The sequence below is a fragment of the Aspergillus undulatus genome (genome assembly GCF_047715775.1).
Source record: "Aspergillus undulatus strain CBS 261.88 unplaced genomic scaffold BDV17scaffold_5, whole genome shotgun sequence".
NCBI lineage: Eukaryota > Fungi > Ascomycota > Eurotiomycetes > Eurotiales > Aspergillaceae > Aspergillus > Aspergillus undulatus.
The window spans coordinates 679052-699539 of NW_027396609.1; the positions used below are offsets into that span (position 1 = coordinate 679052).

A 20488-nucleotide genomic window follows, 5' to 3' on the forward strand; every position below is an offset into this window, starting at 1 on the left:
ATGATGGTAATGAGAGATAAATAGAAATGGAAGACGGGATGGCCGAAGATACTCGGGACTTTTCGCCTTAGGCTTCAGGCAGAGTCGCTGTGTTCCCGATGCGGCTTAGCTTGAGCAAGAAGCAGAAAAGAGTTGAGGTTGAGTGGAGACGGCAAGAGTCACTCGTATTGCCATCATCATCATCATACTGACTCACCGTGACTCATGCTTGTTGTCCAGGCTCTTCCTGAGGGGCGGCCGACTATGTAACTCACTGAGATGGAACTCTTTTTAGCGCCAAAAGACATTGAATCGCTTCCTACATTACCTAATCAGGACAAGCCAACCCCATTCTCACCTATATCGAGTACAATCCTCCATAAAGAGTTCGTCCCGCTAAAATATCATACACAATGGCAGGCAGTTCAACAACAGCCAACGCCAGCTCTGGCCAACGGCCAATTTCAAAGACGGAAAGCTCAAACCCTCGAGCCTTCCAGATCAATCAGCTCAGACGGCGATTCCGTCCTACAGAGAGCAACGATGAGTCGGGAACAACATTGTCCTTTGGACTGGTTCCCTCAGACCCGGACTTTCCGTTCGACTTGGACCGCTTAGATTGCGCTCTGCATGTGCCTACAACATACCCCGAGCGCGGGAGGCCTTCTCTGAAAGTGGCGAACCCTGAAATTGGAGCCGCGTTCCAGGAAAAAGTGTCGAGGGGATTTGACAACATCGTTGACGATCAATTGAGGTTTGGTGGGCGTGGTACCCTACTCAATTGGATGAATACTCTGGATCGACACCTGGAGCGACTTCTCACTACCACCGAGCGGGGACCGACTCTCAAGTTCGTACAGAACGCCAGAAAGGAGGACGCTCAGGAGGAGGCTACCAGCAAAGACTTGGTGGACAACATGAACTCACTGGCACTGGCACAAGAAGTTGCTACGAAGAGAAACTTTGCGCCGCCAGCTGTTGAAGTCCGTCCGGTTTATACGGCGGAGGAGAGGGGTCAGGCGGAGAAGCGCAGAGCGGTCGAGACGAAGCAGCTTGAAGCACGCCTTGGCAGATTGCCACTGTTTCAGAAAGCCAGAGATGGCTCTTCATTCACCATACCCATCCAACCCACCAAGGTTGAACGGCTCCCGATTGCGCTTCGAGCAGTCAAGACCGTCAAGCTTTCAGTGCCGGCGCTGTATCCCCTCGAACCCAGTTATGTTGAGCTGCAGGGTGTTCACGGAAGTGAGGTTCGCTCAGTTGAAGTTGGCTTCTCGCAGTGGCTAAAAGACCACCTTCAACTCAATTTGGTCTCGCAAGTCAACTATCTAGCGAGCAATATGCATAACTTTGCGAAGACGGTTGTTGAGGAGCCTAAGCCCAAGGAGCCTGAGCCGGAGATTGCGGTGCCAGAAGAACCGCAGCCTCCGACTGCGGATGATTCAGTCACTGATGAGGACAAGCCTCATCTGCATGTTGTTCAGCGACCTCCAGAGTGGACTGTTGGTGGTGGAAGTGGCAGCGAGGAGACCGACATCTCTACGTCCGACGATGACTACTCAGACGATGAAGAGGATGGCGGTGCACCGATACCAGACATGCCAGAGCCTACGGCTGAACACGGTGTTGCTCTATCCTTCCCATTCCTAGAATTGTACGGTATTGAACTGCTTGACCTTGTCGGGCTGTACATTACGATCAAGTGTGACAGATGCAAAGAGCAATTGGATGTGAGAAGCATACCTCAGACCAAAGACAGCGGTGGCACACTATCTCCAAAGGTAGAGACTTGCAAGAAGTGCTCAAACTCGATGAGCATAGGTAAGACCTTTAACCCATTCATCCTCGAACCGCTACTTATTGGCATAGGCTTCCGTCGGTTGCTTATGCACCCAAACTCCCAACGCGCGGGTTACTTGGACTTAGACGGCTGCACAGTTATGGATCTTCTTCCTAGGTACGAGATTGGTTTTCACTCTGGTTCGGATAATACTGACATTGTAATAGCGGGTTTATCCCAACATGCGCGGAGTGTTCAACCTCATTTCCAGCGCCGGGAGTGGTTGCGGTCCGCGGGGAGAGCGCCATGGCCAATTGCCGTCAATGCCATCGTAAAATGGGTATGGAGAATGTTCCTTTCAACAAGCTAGTGACTAATTTTCGCAGTATTCAAAATCCCTGAGGTGAAGTTCCTGAAAGTGGGATCGGCAGCGTGTGAGTATCCCCAAGACCACACCAGGCTTTGAGCGAATATTGATAACTGCAGTCACGGCTCGGGATCGTGGTCCAGTGCGAAGAAAGGTATGTGTATCGACTCTATCATGAACCTCTAGTGCTGAGCATTATATAGCCCAAGGAAGTCCTCGGCATCGTAGCAGGTCAAGAACTACCCCGTCGCGGTCGATGCATGCATTACAGCAAGAGCTACCGCTGGTTTCGATTCAGCTGCTGCTCCAAAGTCTTTCCATGCGATAAGTATGTATAGTCTGAGCTTTCGTCTTCGGTAACTCTAACAAAAACCTATTAGATGCCACGATGCGGCTACAGATCATCCCAACGAGCACGCCAATCGCATGATTTGGTAAGCACCCTAAAGCCTGCTTATCACGACTGGTCTAATATGCACAGTGGCTTTTGTTCACGCGAGCAAATCTATCGCCCGGAAAACTGCGGAGTATGCCGCTCTTATCTGATCGGCAAGGCAGGAAGCGGATTCTGGGAAGGAGGAAAGGGGACCCGAAACAAAACTCTGATGAGCAGAAAAGGTATGCAGTACAATCTTGATCTTTGGAGGGGGGAGGAGGTTTCTGAAGGCGATGCTGACTGTATTCAGATCCACGGAAGTACAAGCGCCGGGGAGGAACAACGCCTCGTGGTACCAGTTCTTCGAAGAAGAAGTAGTGAAGACATTCATGAACCGCTGGTCATACTCACGTGAAGATGTAGATTATGAGTACAATGCAATCACGACATTCACGAAGGATAACTGCTGTTCACTCACTTTGAAATCAACAAAGCTAGGACACAAAGAGAACCCTGGGCTAGGTCTACTGTGACGACTAGGATAGTTAGATGCAACGTTGATTGGTGCCCAGAATTTGTTCCAAATGAGGAAAGACCTATAATCCTTGGCTCTTGCCATTGAGCGTGAGGGATACACTGAAATGAAGTCTTCAGCAGTCAATATAAAAACAAGATCCTTGCCAGCAACCCCAGGCTCGACTCTCAACCTCCCATATTTTTATCAATGATCTAGCAATCCAGCAAACCAACTCACAAGGTTTTACAGGACAATAGCAATATTCTTCCTCAAAGATGCCTTCAGACTCCTCCGCTGAGTCTTCCACCTTACGCTCCGCCATACCCAACCACGGAAGCCCCGCCTCGAGCTCCTCTCAAGAGTATACGGGCCCCTTTATCGTGGACTCCGCCAGCTGGACACCACTCCCTGACCCCGGCAAATTCGAAGTCTTCGTCGGAATCTCCCCCTACAACCCTCGACTGCAAAGCCACGTATGGAGCGTCCTCCTCCGAGCACCCGTCAGCGCCTCCCGCTCATACCATCTCTCCTCAGGCCCCATAGACGGCCTGGGACATGGCTACCGCAGACAGATCAACAAGTCCATGTACTTCCCAGCCGCTGACCCCTTCAGTATCCGCGTGGACCAGTACCAACGCATCATCCCGTGCGGTGTTCTTCCGAGTCAGTACCTGAATCACTTCGAGGCGCTCTTTCTTTGTACTGTCCCCTCTGGACCGAACAACTTCTTCATTCTGAGGTTCATGCGGGCATTAGTTCTATTCGGGATGCTTGAGGGGTTTGCAGAGGGGCTTATGATGCTCCATATGCACAGACCGACTTATAATGCGGCGGATCTGGAGTGGTCTGGAAGAGGGTGGACCGTCGACGATGCGTTTTATGTTTGGCATTTTGAGGAGTATAGTCGGACTCTTGTGTGGGATTGGAATTCTACACCAGAGGCACACGAATGATTCGGCGGATATAAAGTCTTTCGGGTCTTTGGACGCTTGAGGATGAGCTTGCTAGTTTACTTAGATTCTAGCTCCAGGAAATATGTTGGAAGTTGACCTGTTAACGAACTATGCTCAACTTAGTAAGCCAATCGGGTCGTTAACTATCTTTTGACTCTTTCGCTAACCACTACATGTCCAGGCTCATTCATAGCTTACGTAATGTTATTTTTCGAATCCGTACTTTTGAGCGGGCTCCCGTAGCTGGGATGACTATTGTAGTGCTCTGTCTCTTGTGTTTTACTCGCCCGCCCTCCTGCGAGCCCTGATGAGATAAAACATACGTCTTCGATATCCCTCACGAGAACACTACTTCTTACCAGAATTATGATGGATCAAACGCTTTCAATAGACTAACATGCTGTAATACAGTCATAAAAATAAACCAAAGAGAGGTAGATGTGAGGAATCAAACAAGATTCCCACGCAGCGCCTGCTCCCGCTCAATAGCCTCAAACAACGACTTGAAGTTTCCAGCCCCGAAGCCAGAAAAGTTATGGCGCTGGATTATCTCGATAAAGACCGTTGGGCGGTCCATGAGGTGCTATATTTATTGTTAGTTAGTACTCACTTCTTGTAAGAAAGCCTAGGGTGAGGGAAAGAAAAAAATACCTTCGTAAAAAGCTGCAAAAGATACCCCCCTTCATCAAAATCAATCAAAATATCCAGCGCCCTAATCGTCTCAAAGTCCTCCTCCAGCTGGAGCCCCGCCTTCTTAAGCCGAACCTTGATATCCTCGTAGTAAGTTTCCGGGACTTTGATAAACTCCACGCCCCTAGCCTTGAGATTCGTGATATCGCGGATGATATCGTCCGTGAGAAGCGCGATGTGCTGCACGCCTGCCCCGTTGTAGAAGTCCACGTACTCTTCGATCTGGGACTGCTTCTTGCCCTTTGCGGGCTCGTTGATGGGCATTTTTACGATTTCGTTGGGCGACGACATGACTATGCTCTTTAGGGCGGAGAATTCCGTGCAGATGTCTTTGTCGTCGACAGACCAGAAGCGGTGGAAGCCGAGGGCTTTTTCGTAGCTGGGCTTGTTAGTTCTCTAGCCAAATCATCATGGATAAGTGCGTGTGGGGCAGGACATACTATTCACAAATCTTATCCATCTCATCCCAATCCTGGTTCCCAACACAGTGATCGATGCGATTGAGCAGCACACCCGGCAAGAGCGAAGCAACAGGGTCCTCAGCCCCAGACTCGACTCGATACCCCGGTAAGAATAACCCGCGGTATGCGTTCCTCTCAACAAGCGTATGTGTTGTCTGCCCATACGTCTGAATCGTCGCCGTCACAACCCTCCCATGCTCATCCTCAAACACCCTCGGCCCCCTGACACTCTTCGCCCCATTCCCAACCGCAGCCCCATAAACCGCCTCCACGGAGTCAACCTCGAACGCAACATCCTTCACTGCGTCGCCATGTTGCTCAAGATGATGATGGATCTCCTTGAGTAATTCCTGCTCTTCAACGGGGAATCGATCGATCTGGTCTAGTGAGCGGAGTGGGCTCGTGAGCACGAATGTGATGGCGCCGTTGCGGATCACGTGGCTGCAGACTGTGCGCGAGTTGGTCTCGAGCCCTTTGTATGCTATTCTTTTGAAACCCATGCGAGTGATGTAGTATGAGGCTGCTTGTTTAGCGTTGCCGACATACCAGTGCACGTGGTCGTAGCCGCGGTAGCTGGCGATGGAGGAGGGGAGGTTTGGCGTTGAGGAAGGAGGGTCTATTGCTGAAGGGGCCATTTTGGTTTTATTCTCAGTCTTCAGTCTTTCTTCAGGTCAAGTATTTATCGTTTAGTGATGATAATGGTAGATGTGGTTGTGTATCTGTATCCTCTCGTTGAGGGAACGACCGCCGTTATAAATCCAGCGTAGCGTCGGTAGAATTATATAGTGACTTCAGATATCCGCCCTCGTCATGGGACATATCAGGTTCAATGAATTATTCATCGCTTCGTTCACGGTGATGCTGAGGCAAAAGATCCGGGGGATGGCCCCGGCTGGGGACGGATATCCGGGGGCGGATGGCGTCGGGTATTTCGAAACATCCGGCTGTGGCCGTTACCCCGGGTCTCTTTGTCGCAGATGAATAGCACCTCAGCTACTATAGTATCTTCATCTTCATTCTCACTCCAACTCGAGAATCAGCACCTCGACCAAGCTCAGGATTATCGTTTGACTCCAGCTAGAAAGCGCAGTCACTATGTCCGCAACAACAACCCCCACCAAACCAGCCCTAACAATCAACGACTCGGCCGTCCTGCAAGCCCTCTTCGACGCCGAATCTTCGCCTTCCTCAGGCGTCACCATAGACACAGACCTCCCACAATTACCAGCACATCTCAATATCTCCGCAAAAGAGCACGGCTTCCTGCAAGCGCGCGAGAAAGAGATCATTCAACCACTAGCATCTGCTTCTACACCTACATCGTCGCCGACACCAGAAACCCTACAATGCGCCATCGATGCCCTAGACGATCTCATTAAGAACAACCCTACATACCCCTCCGCCTACGCGAATCGAGCGCAGGCTCTGCGTATGCTAGTTGAGCACGACCCGCACTCAGAGGAGCCCGGGAAAACAGCAACGTATACATCTACCCTCCTCTCCGACCTCGAGAAAGCAATCACCCTCACGACACCCCCATCCCCCGCCGACGCTATGTCTCCCTACCAAGCGCATCTATTAGCAGACACGCATACGCACCGCGCGTACCTATTACTGAAGTTCTCGCGAGAGCTTAAGAGTAATCACAACCAAGGCAAAGGCAATGGGGACTACATTCCCCGAAACATGATCGATCTCGGACCCGACGCTCTAGAAGAAATGGCAAGTCGGGACTTCTTCATGGGTGGTCGGTACGGGAATAAAGTCGCGCAGCAGATGGCTGTACAGACGAACCCGTATGCGAAGATGTGTGGGGCTATTGTTAAGGAGGCGATGAGGAAGGAGGTTGAGGGGTTGATTGTATAGATTAGGTCCTTGTAGTCAATTATTGAGTGTTTGCTTGTTTGTCTTTTTCGGTGTTTTGACATTGGGTTTCCTAGTTATGCAATGGATAGGGTCTCGATGGTTTTGTGTATGTTAATGTGATTAGCGACTATTGTAACCAGGGTATAATATTGATGCTCAAAGGAAACTGAAATATAAATAACAATGATATTGATATTGATAGGAACTATACAGCATGTTAATTTGAACCTACGCCTTTCTCGGGTCCTTGAAGTGCCTCTTCAGTGGACGCCAGCTGTGATCGTTATACTCCTCCTGTACCTTCTGACAAGTCTTGAGCCCCCATTCCGACACTCCAACCATGAGAGAACTGTATATCAATCAGCATCTTCAACGGAGTAGACAAGAACTGGACTTACCTTTCAAACATAAATGCCATGCTCCCATCTCCAACCTTTGCCGGCTTCAGATCGGCATTACTTGCTCCCTCAAACGCATCCGAGTCCGGCCCATGTGCACTCATAATATTGTGCAAGCTCGCACCGGCGGGTTGGAAGCCGCCTCCAGTCTTTGCATCATAATTACCAGTAATCAGGCCCATGAACTCGGACATGGTGTTTCGGTGATACCAGGGCGGGCGAAAGGTTTTCTCGGCGACCAACCAGCGGGGCGGGAAGATGACAAAGTCGGCAATTGCTGTGCCCGCATGGTCAGAGGGGCCAGTAAGCACGGTGTAGATGGAGGGGTCGGGGTGGTCGTATGAGACGGAGCCGATGGTGTTGAAGCGACCTAGATCGTATTTGTAGGGGTAGTAGTTGCCGTGCCAGGCAACGATGTCAAATGGAGTGTGATCCTGACGAGCGGAGAAGAGATGGTTGTTGAATTTACTGAACAGTCGATATTCTGATGGCTCCTCTTCATCGTCAAAAGAGGCCACTGGCGCTTGGAAGTCTCGAGCGTTGGCGAGACCGTTTGATCCGATGGGTCCCAGCTCGGGTAGCTGGTAGTGGCCTTGATACAGTTCGCAGATGTAGCCTCTGACAGGCCCATCAGGTAGGGTCACGCGGTATCTATGTCATTGGTTTAGTTGCGCTGGATAAAGGGCGAAGAGTACGAACCTAACGCCACGAGGAATCACACAGATCTCATTCGGTCGAACAACCAGACGACCAAGCTCTGTTTGAATATCCAGCACACCATGTTGCGCGACGATCAAGAAGTCCCCATCCGCGGAATAAAAAGCTTCTTTACCCATGTCCTTCCCCGCCGCATATAGCAAGATTCCCAGGCCCTGCTTTATGGTTGGGTCCCCAGAGCCAGCCACTTGGTGTAGTCCGTGAACCCAATCGACGGTCTCGTCCAAATCAAATGGGTTCCAGCGGAGCTGATTGGGAATATGATGGAGCCTCTTTGAGTCTGTTATTGTCTGGTAGGTGTTTGGGTCCTCTTCGACAAAGTTCTCGTGGGATGCGGCAGGGAGGATACGGTAAACCCAGGTTTGTCTGTTCTCGTGTCTAGGTACAGTGAAAGCTGTTCCGGAGAGCTTCTCGGCGTAGAGGCCGTACGGGGCTTTCTGGGGGGAGTTGTGTCCTATGGGAAGGGCGCCTTCAATGGCCTCGGATCTACAGATGTTAGGTCTTCATCTTCAGTCAAGCTACTATACATACTCATGGTAGCAATCGAAGCCATTCTGGTAAGTGTAAGGGTCTTTGTAGGAGAACTCAGTGACCGGCATGTTGCTGGTGTTGAATTGTGTTTGGTGTTTCGCCGCTGCGTATGGAGATAGAGTAAGACTCGGACTATATAATCAGCGACTTTGACGAGAGAAAAAGTACAGAGCTCACCATCAGTCCCCTTGGCTTGATCCGCCGCGGCGATCATCACATCATGAGCAACAGGGAGCGTGAGGGGCAGCGCGGAAATCGGGAGCATCACAACAGCCGGCAATAAGCGGAGGCGGCCTCTTTCCGCGGTCTCAAACGGAATCTGCCTTGGTCCTGTTCTCCTCGACTGCTCTATTATCGGTGTTTTAATGGCTTTATCATCTTCCTTCTTTTAATTATCCATCTGCGTCTTCATCTCTTCTTCATCCGTCCGCTCTCGTTGTCCGCTGATTTCCGTCGCAATGGCTTCGTGGCTCCAGATCCCCAAGAACTCGCCGTTCTCGCTGGCAAACATTCCGTTTGGTATCATCTCATCATCAAAGATCACGTCTCGCGTCCCTGCGATTGCAATCGGAGATTATGCTTTGAATTTGGACGTGTTTGCCTCTTCCGGTGGTTTCTCGCAGCTCCCCGCCATCCAGCCCCATCTCGGCGTCTTCAGCCAGCCCACCTTGAACGCTTTCGCAGCTCTCGGTCGGCCAGCACACCGGCAGGCCCGCGAATACATCCAAAAGGTCTTTAGCGCAGACACGCCATTTCCTCAAGTCCTCAAGGACAATGGCGCTCTCCAGAAGGATGCCCTACTGCCACTGTCCGAGGTGACCAACCACCTCCCCATGCAAATCGGCGACTACACGGACTTCTACGCTGGTCTCAACCACGCCTACAACATTGGAGTCCTCTTCCGTGGGCCAGATAATGCCCTGCAGCCAAACTACACCCATCTGCCCGTTGCTTACCATGGCCGCGCCTCGTCCGTCGTTACCTCCGGCACGCCGCTCCACCGTCCCAACGGGCAAATCCTGACCAACCCAGCGGCGAACCCTAAGATCCCCACCTTCTCCCCCTGCAAAAAGTTAGACATCGAACTTGAAATGGCATTTTTCGTCTCAACCCCCAACGAGTTGGGCCAGCCCGTGCACATTGACAATGCCGAAGACCACATATTCGGCGTGGTACTCATGAACGACTGGTCTGCGCGCGACATCCAAGCCTGGGAATACGTTCCCCTAGGCCCGTTCAACGCAAAGAACTTCGGCACAACAATCACCCCATGGGTGGTCCTAACCGATGCCCTTGAACCTTTCCGGACAGCCGGTCTAGAGCCCGGAAACAGGGAATCCCTCCTCCCATACCTCCGTGAGAAGCGCGCCGAAAACGCCTACGATATCCCGCTAGAAGTCGAAGTCACGAACGCAGGCGGTAAGCCGACGGTGATCTCCCACAGCAATGCCAAAAACCTGCTCTACTCGTTTCCTCAAATGCTGGCCCACCATACAATTACCGGCTGCAACTTGAACACGGGTGACCTGCTAGGCAGTGGTACGATTTCTGGGAAGGATAAGCAGACCGAGGGCAGTTTCCTGGAACAGACGAATGGAAAGACACCCATTAGGCTTGCTGATGGCTCGGAGCGATTCTTCTTGGAGGATGGCGATACGGTGGTTTTGCGTGGTTTGGCTGGGACGGAAGGGAACTATGTAGGGTTTGGGGACTGTGTAGGGACTATTCTGCCTGCTGTGAAGCTTGATTTCTGAGCAGCTGTAGCCGGCTCTAGTATATAGTATGAAATTAAGTCAATTGGGCTGACGATTATTCCACAACTCATCTGGTCATTTCGCTGTGCTGATAACATTAATTTCGGAGTACTTGGTCAATGGCTACCTACCTAGCCGTCCTACACACAACTTCAAGCTACCTTGCCATTCTCAACACTGAAGTATCAAAACATCGGAACTCTCAACCAGCAAAAACAGGACCGCCCATCCAAACCAAAGCAGTACCTAAAAGTCTACTTCACCACCTCAACTCCTCAGGCGTATCCCCCTGCCCCCTCCAATGCCCCCTCCTAACACACTCTTCGCCTTCAAGGGCATCCACAACCCTCCTAATGGTAGGAAAGCTCCCCAAATCAACACCCACCCTCTCAGCCCCCCAAACCGCCGGAATCAAACAAACATCCGCAATGCTAATCTCATCACCAACACTAAACCTCCCCGCCGAGCGCGCCGCAATCTTCTCGTACGCAGCTAGGCCGTCCTCGATAAGTTCTTTCGACCAAGATGTCCGGTCTGCGCCGTAGGGCGCAACGAGTTTCAGGATGCGCAGGTTCGTTACGGGTTGTGTGTCGCATGCTATTATGTTTGCAAGGGTGCGGACTGTACAGCGGGCGAGTGGGTTTGAGGGTGGTGGGAGGAGGGGTGGGCCGTGTGTTGGGAAGGCTTCGTTGAGGTATTCGAGGGCGGAGAGCGATTGGGTAATTATTATTTTCTCCGATTCTGGTTGTTGGTTGTCCTCGATTATTAGTGTTGGTACTGTGGCAGAGGGGTTTATTGATGTGTTTGTCTCGCTGGATTGTTCGTTCTTGAGGAGGTTTATGTGGACTGGATTGTAGGGGATTCCCTTGTATGCGAGGGCTATGCGGAGGCGGGCGGAGCAGGAGGAGCGGAAGTAGGTGTAAAGGGTTACATTTGGGGTTGGTGTTGTGGTGGACATTCTGATCGTTTGTCTGCTCCAGCGTTTTGTTATGCGGCGTTAGGGCGTTGAATAGGATGTAGGTAGAAGTGATGCGGAGTTGAGTTTTTTTCTTTTTTTTGGCGCGAGGACCAACAACCAAGGTACTTTTGTCTGATCAGGATAGGATGTCTACTCTGTAGATTTTCGGCTTCAGGCTGGCGACTTCCCAATTCTCCACCCCGTCTTGCATTTGTTCAATGGATGAGGGGCGGCGGAACGGCTTCCGCGGTGTCAGGACCGTCAGTATCCGCTGCCGAGCGCGCAAATTCCCGCGCTTTTCCGTGGTAGCTGCGATGACGTGCCAGGATTGCCGCAACGTGGATCCAGGGTGCTTTAGGGCTGATATTGGTCGGAACATGGCTCAAACAGAATAACCCCTGTATAGGATGACCTCATGGGGTGTCATAAGAGGTCCCGTGCCGTGCCAGGGTTACTTCTGTAATCTACCTACTGCTCACCTTTTGCTGGGAGTATAGACGAAATTATTTGGTAACCTCTCGTTGTGAATATGATTGCCTGCTAGGTCAGTAAGTACTCCTCCGACGGCTAGTCATCTGTGCAGACCCTGCGAATAGTCCCTTGTGTCTCGTAAGACTCTAGATCTGTACTGCGCAGATCAACCCAGCCCAACCCAGTACCTCTTCCTACGCCGACAAATGGGAGTATATCACTGTGTGTTCCCAACCTTGCTCATTCGGACAGCATGATACTTCCTTGGGCTAGTCATGGGTGAGGAGGTTGAAGGGGCTTGGTGAAGACTTGCCGTTTCGTGCGCAAGGTCGGTGCATCATTAGTATGTTGTCCGAGAAACGCTGGAGCAAATGCTACACCCCAGGCAGGCCAGTTAGAAGGATCAGATCAGCGGCATGCTCATACGCTTGCCTGTTCGCTCATCCCCAGGGTCAAGAATGCCGAACCAGCTGCACTCACCTTCGCCGCCGCTGACATTGCTCCAAAAAATAAACTTTGTGGAAACTCGAGCCTGCATCCTAGTCGGATGCACTACAATGACTTTCCGCCATTGGTCAGCGCACCAGCCGAGTAGACCATTGGCCATCTCTATTTGAGATCATCTGCCGTGCAAATTCATCATCATGACTCCGTATCACACAAAAAAGCCAAATAATCATCCTTCCAGACACGACGCCGCTGGCCAGGCCGTCGCATCTGTTCAACATGCCCACCCCCGCGCGTCTTCACCATTCCGTCGTCAAAAAAGTTGAGTTCTCCACCTGAATTCGCCATCCATGCCCCAGTCATATCCTGCAGGTGTAAGTATTTCATAACCATCGATAGAATAATTCTTCTTTTCAATCGTGCGAAACAGCACGTCGGCGCGGTGTGCTTCCTGTTGAAGAGCACTCGTGTCGAACATGGCATCGGGATCGTCAAACTGGGCTTCTATCGCAAGCTCGCGTAGTCGTGGGACCCGAGACCGACGCTGAAGCATTCGGCAGCAATCGTCGATCAAGAACTGCATTTGTTGCGGCGTGCTAAATCCAGTAACGCGTAACACTTCGAGAGATGCCGGCAGCCGATCGTAGAGAGAGCTGTTGAAACCCGCGTCGTCGTTCTCCACGGCATAGGAATTCGAAAACTCGTAAGTGTCGAAAGTTTCCGGATCATGTATGAGGTACCCGGCAGCAACGTAAAGATTTGCGAGAGCAGAGAACTGAGAGAAATCTAATGGATGTATCTCCCCTTCCTGGTGGATATAGATACCGGGCTCGAAGGAAAGGGCGATGTTTTCCAATGTCTTCCAAAGCGGACGAAGTGCCTCGGTGATGGAAGCACCGGATAGTTTCACGAAGACTCGAGGGTCCCAATCACGATGGAAGATGAATGTTCTTACTGATCTGCAGTGTCTGATGATCGTCTGCAAACTGTATAGATCGACGTTGCAGTAGCGCAACTCAAGGTGCGTGATCGATGATGCGATTGTTCCCCTGTCGCCCTCAGTATAAACTTCAGCTCCATTATCCCAGCCAACTCTTCTGATAGGTCCCCAATTGCTGCCGAAAAAGTGGGTCAGCGATGGCATCTGAAAGAAAGGGAGTATTTCAGAGGAGTCACCGCAGGGGGACTGGGAGTTGACTTTGAGATGGAGCAAATTTCTGAGTACAAAGGGCGAGGGCGACGAATCTACCTTTTTCATATCAGCTTGAGGCAACAGATGGCGGATAAATACTGGATCCAATGACCAGTTGGACTCCAGTCTCTCCAATGAAGGGAGAAACACGAGCAAAAGAGCAATAAGAGAGTCCAAGCTCGGAGCAACTTCCTGCAATTCCGTACACCACTTGTGTTTGTGCTTGTCCCGAAGTTGCAGTCGCCGAACCACGGTTACCAGCTTGAACATGTCCAGCCTGTCAGGGCGACCCAAAATGTTACCCGCCATCATCCGTGCAACCAGCTCTTCGCGGCGCTGTGCCAAAGATTGGTGCGGGACCCAGGAAATCTCATTGAGCTCGAGCGATCGAACGCACTGCGCGAGATAGGGGCTGGAATGCACAGACGTGATGAAACGTCGCACCTTGGAGAGAGGCACTACCGTCAGCTATCTGAACAAGGTGGTGTGTGGTAGGTCGATTGGTACCTTGCGTGACTCGTCGACATCGTCTAGGGCCAGGGCAACGTGCGAATACAAGATCGGGGTAGTGATGCGATGGAACCTCTTGCTGAGGGTGGCGATCAGGGACAGGGTCTGGGGGTCTCGTTCAAAGTATGTGGTGATGATGTGCCAAAGAATGTCCTCGGGCAGATTGGCAAACAGCATGCTCTCGTTAGGGATGGTGGCGACCCAGGCCGCTGGTAACAGCAGCGGTACCTACAAAGTACACTCCTGGATCCTGCTCGAGAGAGAGAAAAATCAATTCATAGCGCGGTGGCAACGAGAGAACGGAAGAACGGCTTGAAATAGTCTGGGCTAAAGAATCTGATGGAGGACTGTTGGTGTTCTGATGTTGTTCTGGAAGGAAGTGGGCATTGGGCCTGCGAAATTCGACACTTCCGCTTTTCTCCCAATCGCCAGCCGTAGCCAGTCCTAAGCCAGTCCTAAGCCACAGACCTCCAGATCTTCGTCTGCTGCCGAAGCCTAGCTTCTCAACGGCTCTCGACTGCCAACTTTTCAGGTTTTTCTTCCTCGTTTTCAGGCTTTTCCAGGCTTTTAATATCTCTAGTCGATTCTGTACCACCACCGAACAGTCGCTTCCCCAGCCAAGAATATGGGGATTGGTATCCATGTGATCTCCCACCGCACGTTCTCCAGCGAACCGATATTAACAAACGCCATGTGCCGGCGCTGAGAACCCGAACTATCCCCTGCGTCTCGCCAGTGCTGGGTAAAATTGATAAGGCTGTTTCCGATTTGATTACGAGGATATAAACCAGCGTTGAAGAATTCTTTCCCTGATTTTGACAAAGGAATGAGAATTCTTCATGATATCTGCACGGCGTTTTCTCCGGAAATGTACTCCCTAGCGCTCGCTCGTTTACTGTGAAACAGATGTCAATCTCAGCCACAATAATTCTAAGTGGGAATTTAAGTGGACTCTACTAACCGCTTACAGTGGTCGATTTCTGCATATGGCTTCTGTGTTTCAGACTTCGGACCCTTGGCTTTTCAGCGCCCAGGGTCTAGTCGCGATATAGACTCGCTTGGGCCTGCGCCGACCTCGGGCTCGAAACAATACGACGCTTCGATGTGGTTGCTATATACATTATGTGGTCCGTAGGCATTGTCAACTGTGCTGGGCTGCTTGAGTGGACAGTAGATTTCAATTGTGATCCTTGATATTCTGTTGTACATAGTAGCCTAGCTGTAAAGATATATATCCTGTGTACTTCTACCCACCTACTAATGATCCAAGCCATACTACAATACGGGGACAGAGCTAATGATGCGCAATTGCCTACCGGGTAAGTATCACTTTAGAAAAGCCGGGATCATAGGCTGGTATCAAGTAATATGATTGAAATGCTCGATGTAAATAAAGATCGGTGTTATAACGAGCTGTTGGTGCTCGACATGAGCAATAAAGCTAACTTTTGAATATAGGTTTCAAGAACAGAGGTTTTACCAATCAACAGGCAAGGTGGCCGAGCGGTCTAAGGCGCGCGGTTAAGGTCTTCATTAGAACCTCTTCTTGTTTACAAGTTTCCGCGTCATTAATTTGGCGTGGGTTCGAATCCCACCCTTGTCATTTTTTTTATTTTGTTATTTTTCTCGAATGCCCCGTGTTTTTTGTTCTTCTTCTGTCAATCCTATATTAGGCTCATAAATAATCTACCTGCCTTGCTCATTTGACATATGTGTTCAACGCGTGAGTAACGAGCGCTGATGCTGGAAGGAGCGCAGACGGGGCGGATATCTTGCCTCGGGTAGTAGCGGCTTTTTTCCACCCTCGCCCTCTCTCTCGCTTTCTTTGGCGGCACAACATCCACAACAACAGCTTTCAGCCGGTACGGGTACGAAACTGGCCACATGTCGTATGGTTTATCCAATATCTGATACAAAGGTAATTGGTTGAGCACTGCGACTGGATTTTCATGGAAGCCAGAAGGCAGTCGCGGCTCGGGAACTCGTCGGAGCGGACATATCAGCGCACGTACAAAGCCTGCATCCCCTGCCGACAGCGGAAGGCCAAATGCGACCTGGGAGAGCTACCGGATGGGTCCCCAATGGGACCTCCCTGTGCAAAATGCCGTAGAGAACAGAGAGAATGTGTGTTCAGCGAGACCAGGGCCTGGGAGAGGAAGAAGAAGCGAGGTACGTTGCACGGTCATGGCTCGGCAGCCTGCTCAAAAGTTGATCAAGCCCAAGGCTCAGTGTTGCAAGAGGGTGGTGCGTCTTCACCCCCGAACACACGCAGAAAGCTGTCAAACAGCACTCGATCCCACGAAGAGCAGCAGGTCATTCGACATCACAACCCAGCGCGAGCTAACGATACAGATGAGTATAATGGGAACACTGGAAATGGCACGACACCTCACCCATCCTATACTGCAGCAGGTCGCCACAGCCGCCAAAATTCAGCATCAACTCTGGACAATTCCATGATGCGCACAGTAGTGTCCAGTGGAAACGACGCTCTCAATATTCTCTTCGAGGCAGCGGCTCATAGCCAAGAAGCCGAACAGGCTGAACAAGAAATGCGAGTGGAGGGTACACCCAACCCTGCGGCTTTCAGCATGAGCAACGAGATCCCGTTCAACCAAATGCACCCGGTTTCGCCTGTCGTAGCCGCCAGGGCGATTCGGCCGGTGGCACTTTCCCATGCGTCAGGTGAGGTGCTTGGTACTTGGGAAGCATGTCGTTTTGTGATGATGGGGTGGTTTACCGCCAGGGAAGCTGTCACTCTTATTGATCTGTAGGTGATACGGCACACCGGCGAGAAAATAATGGCTAAACTTTGCGCAGCTTTTTCAAGAACATGTCCTCATTATCACCAATCCTGACTGACTTTTATGGTGATCATCGGCATCATCGTGATCTAATTACCTGTGACCCCGTCCTGTGCTGCATGATCCTGATGCTGTCATCGCGCTATCATATCCTACCAGGGCCGGGCGGCGAGTCAAGGAACTTCTTCATCCATCATCGCCTGTGGCAACACTGTCAACAGCTAGTCACACGGCTCACCTTTGGTCAAGAACGGACTCATAATTCCAAAATTCGGAGGATTGGAACAATAGAGGCCCTTCTCTTGATGTCAGAGTGGCATCCCCGATCTCTCCATTTCCCACCAGAGAGCGATGGATGGGATTCCGATCTTTTTATCAGAGCCCCGCAACCCAGAGACGAAGATGGCTCGCCCAAAAATCGATTCTTAGAGGACATGGTTGAGCCGGCAAAGCGATCTGATCAAATGTCTTGGATGCTACTCGGAGCCGCCTTATCCCTCTCCCACGAGTTGGGAATCTACGAAGTAGACGATAATAAGCGGAGCTGGTCTCTTGCGTATGAAGGGTTCATACCTGATGATCAGACCAAACTCCGGCGGCAGCGTGTTCAGCGGCTTCTATACGTGTATATCAACCAGCTTGCGTGGCGCATAGGATGTGTTTCCCTTATGCCACAGAGCTTGAATCATGCTATCATGAACCGACAAAATTCCCGAAACTTGAAGCACTATAATGACCAATGGCTAGCATTTATGGATTCTTGGATGGAACTCACAAAGCTAGCAAAGTCCGTGACGGATATGTTCTTCCCGTCTGCAGACTTTGCCAGGCAGCAGCTACGGAGTGGTCGATATATTGATCTTTTGGATCATTTTCGCCCGCTACTACTCAAATGGAAGGAAGAACATCTTCACCCAGAAGGTAAGTATACAATGTCTTTCTGGCCCGATCGAAACCCTTTGGCTAACTTTCTAGCACTCAATAAACGATTTTACAACGACCTCTTCATCGAATATCACTTCGTCCGAGCTTATACTCATTCTATCGGCATGCAAGCCGTCGTGGAGCGGGTCGTTGCTGATAGTGACCCTAACCTTGAGATGCGTGCGACAAATATTGACCCGGTCGATTACGAATACATTCAAGAAGTTATCGAAGGGTGTTGCCAGGTATTGCAAAAGGCAAGCGAGCTGGGCGAAGCCGGGGCTCTGAAATTTTCCCCGATTCGTATCTTCCTTCGGATCACCACGTCTTCAATATTCCTGATGAAAGCGCTGAGCATCGGGACACGCCACGCAAGACTGAGAGAATCCCTAGAAATCCTAGAGCGCTGTATAGAAGCACTGAAGTCCAATACGCTGGATGACATTCATCTAAGCAGTCGCTACGCCGCTCTGCTGGAAACACATGTCTCCCGCCTCCGACGCAACCTGATCGCATCTTCTAAGCTTACAAGAAACAGCCACGGATGTACAGCTCGCTCATCATTGGCCCCGCTACAAGACACCGAGACAGAAGACAACACGCCCACAATGGCTGTCCCAGCTGGGCAAACCATTTCTGAATTGGGTTTTGTTCCATCTTTCAACGACCTCGCCGCTGACGACTGGCTGTCACTGCCTTTTGACCCCTCCATGGCTCCCTTTGGCATGAGCGGTGGAGGACAGTTCCCAGCTTATGAGGGAGGCGCGCTGAACTTTATCTGGAATCTGCCTTCGTGATCCAAGGGAACGGAATATAAGGTTAATTACAGGACCCAGAGATCCCAATATTTCATGACCAGTGGCCTGAGACTAGTAAGCTATGATGGAATGTGGGAAGCAAGTTCCGAAGGAACAGGATGTCTCTCGAAAGAAGGAGCTCGTGCTTCTATAGCCGGACCGACTTCTACGATAATTGCAACAGCTTTTCGATTACCCGAGGCTCCAATTTGAGCCGTGAAAATATAGATGACGAGGTTGAAGCTCTCGCATTGCAACTGGAGGAGATCAGGAGCTTCTACGACAACGAGGAAGGGAAATATCGTGCTGAAGATAGGCCTGATAATGAACTTGTCATTTCAGCTTTTCGTGACGAAGTGACGGCCTCCCTCGAAGACTTCGATAATCTGAAACTTGCCCAAAGTATCGCGTGCGCCCTCGACACAGACGTTCAAGCAATCGCAGACATCAGGGATGAAGAAATCCAAGCCGAGGCGGATAGGCGCCTAGCAATACAAATCAGCAGGAACGACCCCGAGCTGGAGAATCCTCCAACCGTTTATGACAGCACTAAATGGGGGCAATCTGCTCTCAAAGGACTGCGCCTTTTTCTACCTAGTTGGTTCATGGACGGTGAAAGCGTAGTGCCAGAACTTGCTGCCGGACCTCCACGAGAAGAGAGAAGGGGCTCGAAACCTTCTGTGCTTACTACGACAGAATCCTTCCGGACAATATAAGTTACCTGAGCTGTGCGCAGCTCTGGTGCAATGACTGCCTCAAGCGCCTTTTCTTGAAGTCTACCGCGGGCGAATGCCTATTCCTGCCAAAATGTTGTGGTGAGCCAATTCCCTTGGCTCTTTTTGAGACAGAGATGTCACAAGATGAACTCGATCAGTTCGGAAGCGCAGAAGTCGAATTCTCGACAATGGACCGGACATATCCAGTAACGCGAATTGCGGAAAATTTATAACCTCCATAAACATCAAGGCGGATCGAGCTTGGTGCCCCTACTGCGACAGCTACACTTGTGTCATGTGCAAAAAATATTTACCACGATAAAGACGATTGCAAAGCAGACCCTGCACTCCAAGCCACGCTCACACTAGCTAATAGCAAGGGCTGGCAGCGCTGCTACGCATGCAGAGCGATAGTGGAGCTGAATACCGGCTGTTTCTATATGATGTATGGCTGCCCATTTTGACAATATGTACATGTTGACCTCTTGAGATATAGATATTGATAGGAAGATAGATGCCCTTGCAGTGCGCAGTTTTGTTACATTTGCGGCGCGATGGAGGGCATGTAAATGCATTCAATTTGACGAGCAAAGATTGTATGCGAGACCAGAAAGACCTGTGGAGGGCAATACTGACAATGAACTCCTCAATCCAGTGGTGGAAGATATCCGACGGGATATCAACCGGAGACTGGCAGATATGTGCGAACGCTCTGCACGTTTCCAGCGCTTCGAGACGGGTGGGCGCTCTCTAATGTGCGATATATACAACAACGACCATGTGTTTCTGCTTCAATGCCGCAGATGTCCGTTAATGGTATGCCAACAATGTCAACTGCGTCTCTGACAAGTACAGGGGGAATTAAAACACGCCTTAAGACTAGGCCTGTGTATCTGAAGATCGCGTTCGGGAGGTCAATTAAGATGAAGCTGGACGATGCATTTTAAATTTGGAAGCAATGGCGAATAAAGGACCCGTAAATTGAGACTAAAAAGCAAGTAGTAAAAAGAAATTGAATCCCTACATGTCCCGACAAGAATAAAGATGCAGTCCAATGGCGGTTCAGGCTAATGCAAAGTTTGCCTGAGGCAAAGGAATTTTCCGGATTGTCAACTGGCACGTGACCACAATCAAGTCACGTTCGCGGCGAAAAAAAGCCTTCGCCAGAAGGTAGAAGTGAGAACCAGTTCCCCATCGGACCCCAGCTTTTGACCTCCTCAGCCATATCGCCCATCCGGTTTCGCCGTCCATTAATACTCAATTCTTATCTCTAGCTCGAC

General features: G+C 50.7%; 11 protein-coding genes and 1 non-coding gene across 12 annotated transcripts; 7 read left to right on the plus strand and 5 right to left on the minus strand.

The window, feature by feature from the left end:
• Positions 1-117: 117 nt before the first annotated feature.
• BDV17DRAFT_176123 (uncharacterized protein) lies at positions 118-3087 on the plus strand. The gene is made up of 9 exons (XM_073754858.1): positions 118-1800; positions 1849-1936; positions 1987-2099; positions 2146-2193; positions 2246-2280; positions 2330-2454; positions 2507-2560; positions 2608-2744; positions 2813-3087. The coding sequence occupies exons 1-9, from the start codon at positions 393-395 to the stop codon at positions 2878-2880; spliced, it is 2076 nt and encodes a 691-aa protein (XP_073619648.1). The 5' UTR covers positions 118-392; the 3' UTR covers positions 2881-3087.
• On the plus strand, positions 3088-4096 carry BDV17DRAFT_176124 (uncharacterized protein). Its single transcript, XM_073754859.1, has one exon. The coding sequence runs from the start codon at positions 3295-3297 to the stop codon at positions 3970-3972; it is 678 nt and encodes a 225-aa protein (XP_073619649.1). The 5' UTR covers positions 3088-3294; the 3' UTR covers positions 3973-4096.
• Positions 4097-4293: 197 nt separating this feature from the next.
• Positions 4294-5954, minus strand: BDV17DRAFT_253865 (4-hydroxyphenylpyruvate dioxygenase family protein). The gene is made up of 3 exons (XM_073756697.1): positions 5103-5954; positions 4624-5041; positions 4294-4555 (listed from the first exon to the last, which is right to left on the minus strand). The coding sequence occupies exons 1-3, from the start codon at positions 5756-5758 to the stop codon at positions 4421-4423; spliced, it is 1209 nt and encodes a 402-aa protein (XP_073619650.1). The 5' UTR covers positions 5759-5954; the 3' UTR covers positions 4294-4420.
• A 180-nt stretch (positions 5955-6134) lies between these two features.
• hmgX lies at positions 6135-7160 on the plus strand. Its single transcript, XM_073756698.1, has one exon. The coding sequence runs from the start codon at positions 6219-6221 to the stop codon at positions 6987-6989; it is 771 nt and encodes a 256-aa protein (XP_073619651.1). The 5' UTR covers positions 6135-6218; the 3' UTR covers positions 6990-7160.
• Positions 7161-8838, minus strand: hmgA (putative homogentisate 1,2-dioxygenase (HmgA)). The gene is made up of 4 exons (XM_073756699.1): positions 8636-8838; positions 8087-8590; positions 7388-8038; positions 7161-7338 (listed from the first exon to the last, which is right to left on the minus strand). Exons 1-4 carry the CDS (start codon positions 8701-8703, stop codon positions 7218-7220), a joined length of 1344 nt encoding a protein of 447 aa, XP_073619652.1. The 5' UTR covers positions 8704-8838; the 3' UTR covers positions 7161-7217.
• Positions 8839-9044: 206 nt separating this feature from the next.
• On the plus strand, positions 9045-10438 carry fahA (fumarylacetoacetate hydrolase FahA). Its single transcript, XM_073756700.1, has one exon. The coding sequence runs from the start codon at positions 9094-9096 to the stop codon at positions 10387-10389; it is 1296 nt and encodes a 431-aa protein (XP_073619653.1). The 5' UTR covers positions 9045-9093; the 3' UTR covers positions 10390-10438.
• A 210-nt stretch (positions 10439-10648) lies between these two features.
• On the minus strand, positions 10649-11347 carry maiA (maleylacetoacetate isomerase MaiA; the record flags this gene model as incomplete). The annotated part of the gene is made up of 1 exon (XM_073761235.1): positions 10649-11347. The coding sequence occupies one exon, from the start codon at positions 11345-11347 to the stop codon at positions 10649-10651; it is 699 nt and encodes a 232-aa protein (XP_073619654.1).
• A 1159-nt stretch (positions 11348-12506) lies between these two features.
• Positions 12507-14303, minus strand: BDV17DRAFT_176221 (uncharacterized protein). Its single transcript, XM_073754861.1, has 2 exons — positions 13965-14303; positions 12507-13901 (listed from the first exon to the last, which is right to left on the minus strand). Exons 1-2 carry the CDS (start codon positions 14142-14144, stop codon positions 12579-12581), a joined length of 1503 nt encoding a protein of 500 aa, XP_073619655.1. The 5' UTR covers positions 14145-14303; the 3' UTR covers positions 12507-12578.
• Positions 13961-14800, minus strand: BDV17DRAFT_176234 (uncharacterized protein). The gene has a single exon (XM_073754862.1). The coding sequence runs from the start codon at positions 14608-14610 to the stop codon at positions 14152-14154; it is 459 nt and encodes a 152-aa protein (XP_073619656.1). The 5' UTR covers positions 14611-14800; the 3' UTR covers positions 13961-14151.
• A 656-nt stretch (positions 14801-15456) lies between these two features.
• Positions 15457-15570, plus strand: BDV17DRAFT_t28. The gene has a single exon. It is a non-coding gene; the product is annotated as a tRNA-Leu (tRNA).
• A 188-nt stretch (positions 15571-15758) lies between these two features.
• On the plus strand, positions 15759-18880 carry BDV17DRAFT_176262 (putative C6 transcription factor). The gene is made up of 3 exons (XM_073754863.1): positions 15759-16737; positions 16788-17692; positions 17747-18880. Exons 1-3 carry the CDS (start codon positions 15917-15919, stop codon positions 18490-18492), a joined length of 2472 nt encoding a protein of 823 aa, XP_073619657.1. The 5' UTR covers positions 15759-15916; the 3' UTR covers positions 18493-18880.
• Positions 18612-19208, plus strand: BDV17DRAFT_287753 (uncharacterized protein; the record flags this gene model as incomplete). The annotated part of the gene is made up of 1 exon (XM_073761236.1): positions 18612-19208. One exon carries the CDS (start codon positions 18612-18614, stop codon positions 19206-19208), a length of 597 nt encoding a protein of 198 aa, XP_073619658.1.
• Positions 19209-20488: the final 1280 nt, after the last annotated feature.

Bases quoted from the DNA above. Each gene is read 5' to 3' on its own strand.
- hmgA (XM_073756699.1), bottom strand. From the start codon at position 8,703: ATGCCGGTCACTGAGTTCTCCTACAAAGACCCTTACACTTACCAGAAT. The intron at 8,591-8,635 runs GTATGTATAGTA...TAACATCTGTAG, and splicing joins GGCTTCGATTGCTACCATGA to ATCCGAGGCCATTGAAGGCG. The intron at 7,339-7,387 runs GTAAGTCCAGTT...ATTGATATACAG, and splicing joins ATGGCATTTATGTTTGAAAG to TTCTCTCATGGTTGGAGTGT.
- BDV17DRAFT_176124 (XM_073754859.1), top strand. From the start codon at position 3,295: ATGCCTTCAGACTCCTCCGCTGAGTCTTCCACCTTACGCTCCGCCATA.
- fahA (XM_073756700.1), top strand. From the start codon at position 9,094: ATGGCTTCGTGGCTCCAGATCCCCAAGAACTCGCCGTTCTCGCTGGCA.
- BDV17DRAFT_176123 (XM_073754858.1), top strand. From the start codon at position 393: ATGGCAGGCAGTTCAACAACAGCCAACGCCAGCTCTGGCCAACGGCCA. The intron at 1,801-1,848 runs GTAAGACCTTTA...TTATTGGCATAG, and splicing joins CTCAAACTCGATGAGCATAG to GCTTCCGTCGGTTGCTTATG. The intron at 2,455-2,506 runs GTATGTATAGTC...AAAACCTATTAG, and splicing joins AAAGTCTTTCCATGCGATAA to ATGCCACGATGCGGCTACAG.
- BDV17DRAFT_176234 (XM_073754862.1), bottom strand. From the start codon at position 14,610: ATGGATACCAATCCCCATATTCTTGGCTGGGGAAGCGACTGTTCGGTG.
- BDV17DRAFT_176221 (XM_073754861.1), bottom strand. From the start codon at position 14,144: ATGCTGTTTGCCAATCTGCCCGAGGACATTCTTTGGCACATCATCACC. The intron at 13,902-13,964 runs GTACCAATCGAC...CCTCTCTCCAAG, and splicing joins ATGTCGACGAGTCACGCAAG to GTGCGACGTTTCATCACGTC.
- hmgX (XM_073756698.1), top strand. From the start codon at position 6,219: ATGTCCGCAACAACAACCCCCACCAAACCAGCCCTAACAATCAACGAC.
- BDV17DRAFT_253865 (XM_073756697.1), bottom strand. From the start codon at position 5,758: ATGGCCCCTTCAGCAATAGACCCTCCTTCCTCAACGCCAAACCTCCCC. The intron at 5,042-5,102 runs GTATGTCCTGCC...TAACAAGCCCAG, and splicing joins ATGGATAAGATTTGTGAATA to CTACGAAAAAGCCCTCGGCT. The intron at 4,556-4,623 runs GTATTTTTTTCT...CAATAAATATAG, and splicing joins TTTTGCAGCTTTTTACGAAG to CACCTCATGGACCGCCCAAC.
- BDV17DRAFT_176262 (XM_073754863.1), top strand. From the start codon at position 15,917: ATGGAAGCCAGAAGGCAGTCGCGGCTCGGGAACTCGTCGGAGCGGACA. The intron at 16,738-16,787 runs GTAGGTGATACG...AACTTTGCGCAG, and splicing joins GCTGTCACTCTTATTGATCT to CTTTTTCAAGAACATGTCCT. The intron at 17,693-17,746 runs GTAAGTATACAA...CTAACTTTCTAG, and splicing joins AGAACATCTTCACCCAGAAG to CACTCAATAAACGATTTTAC.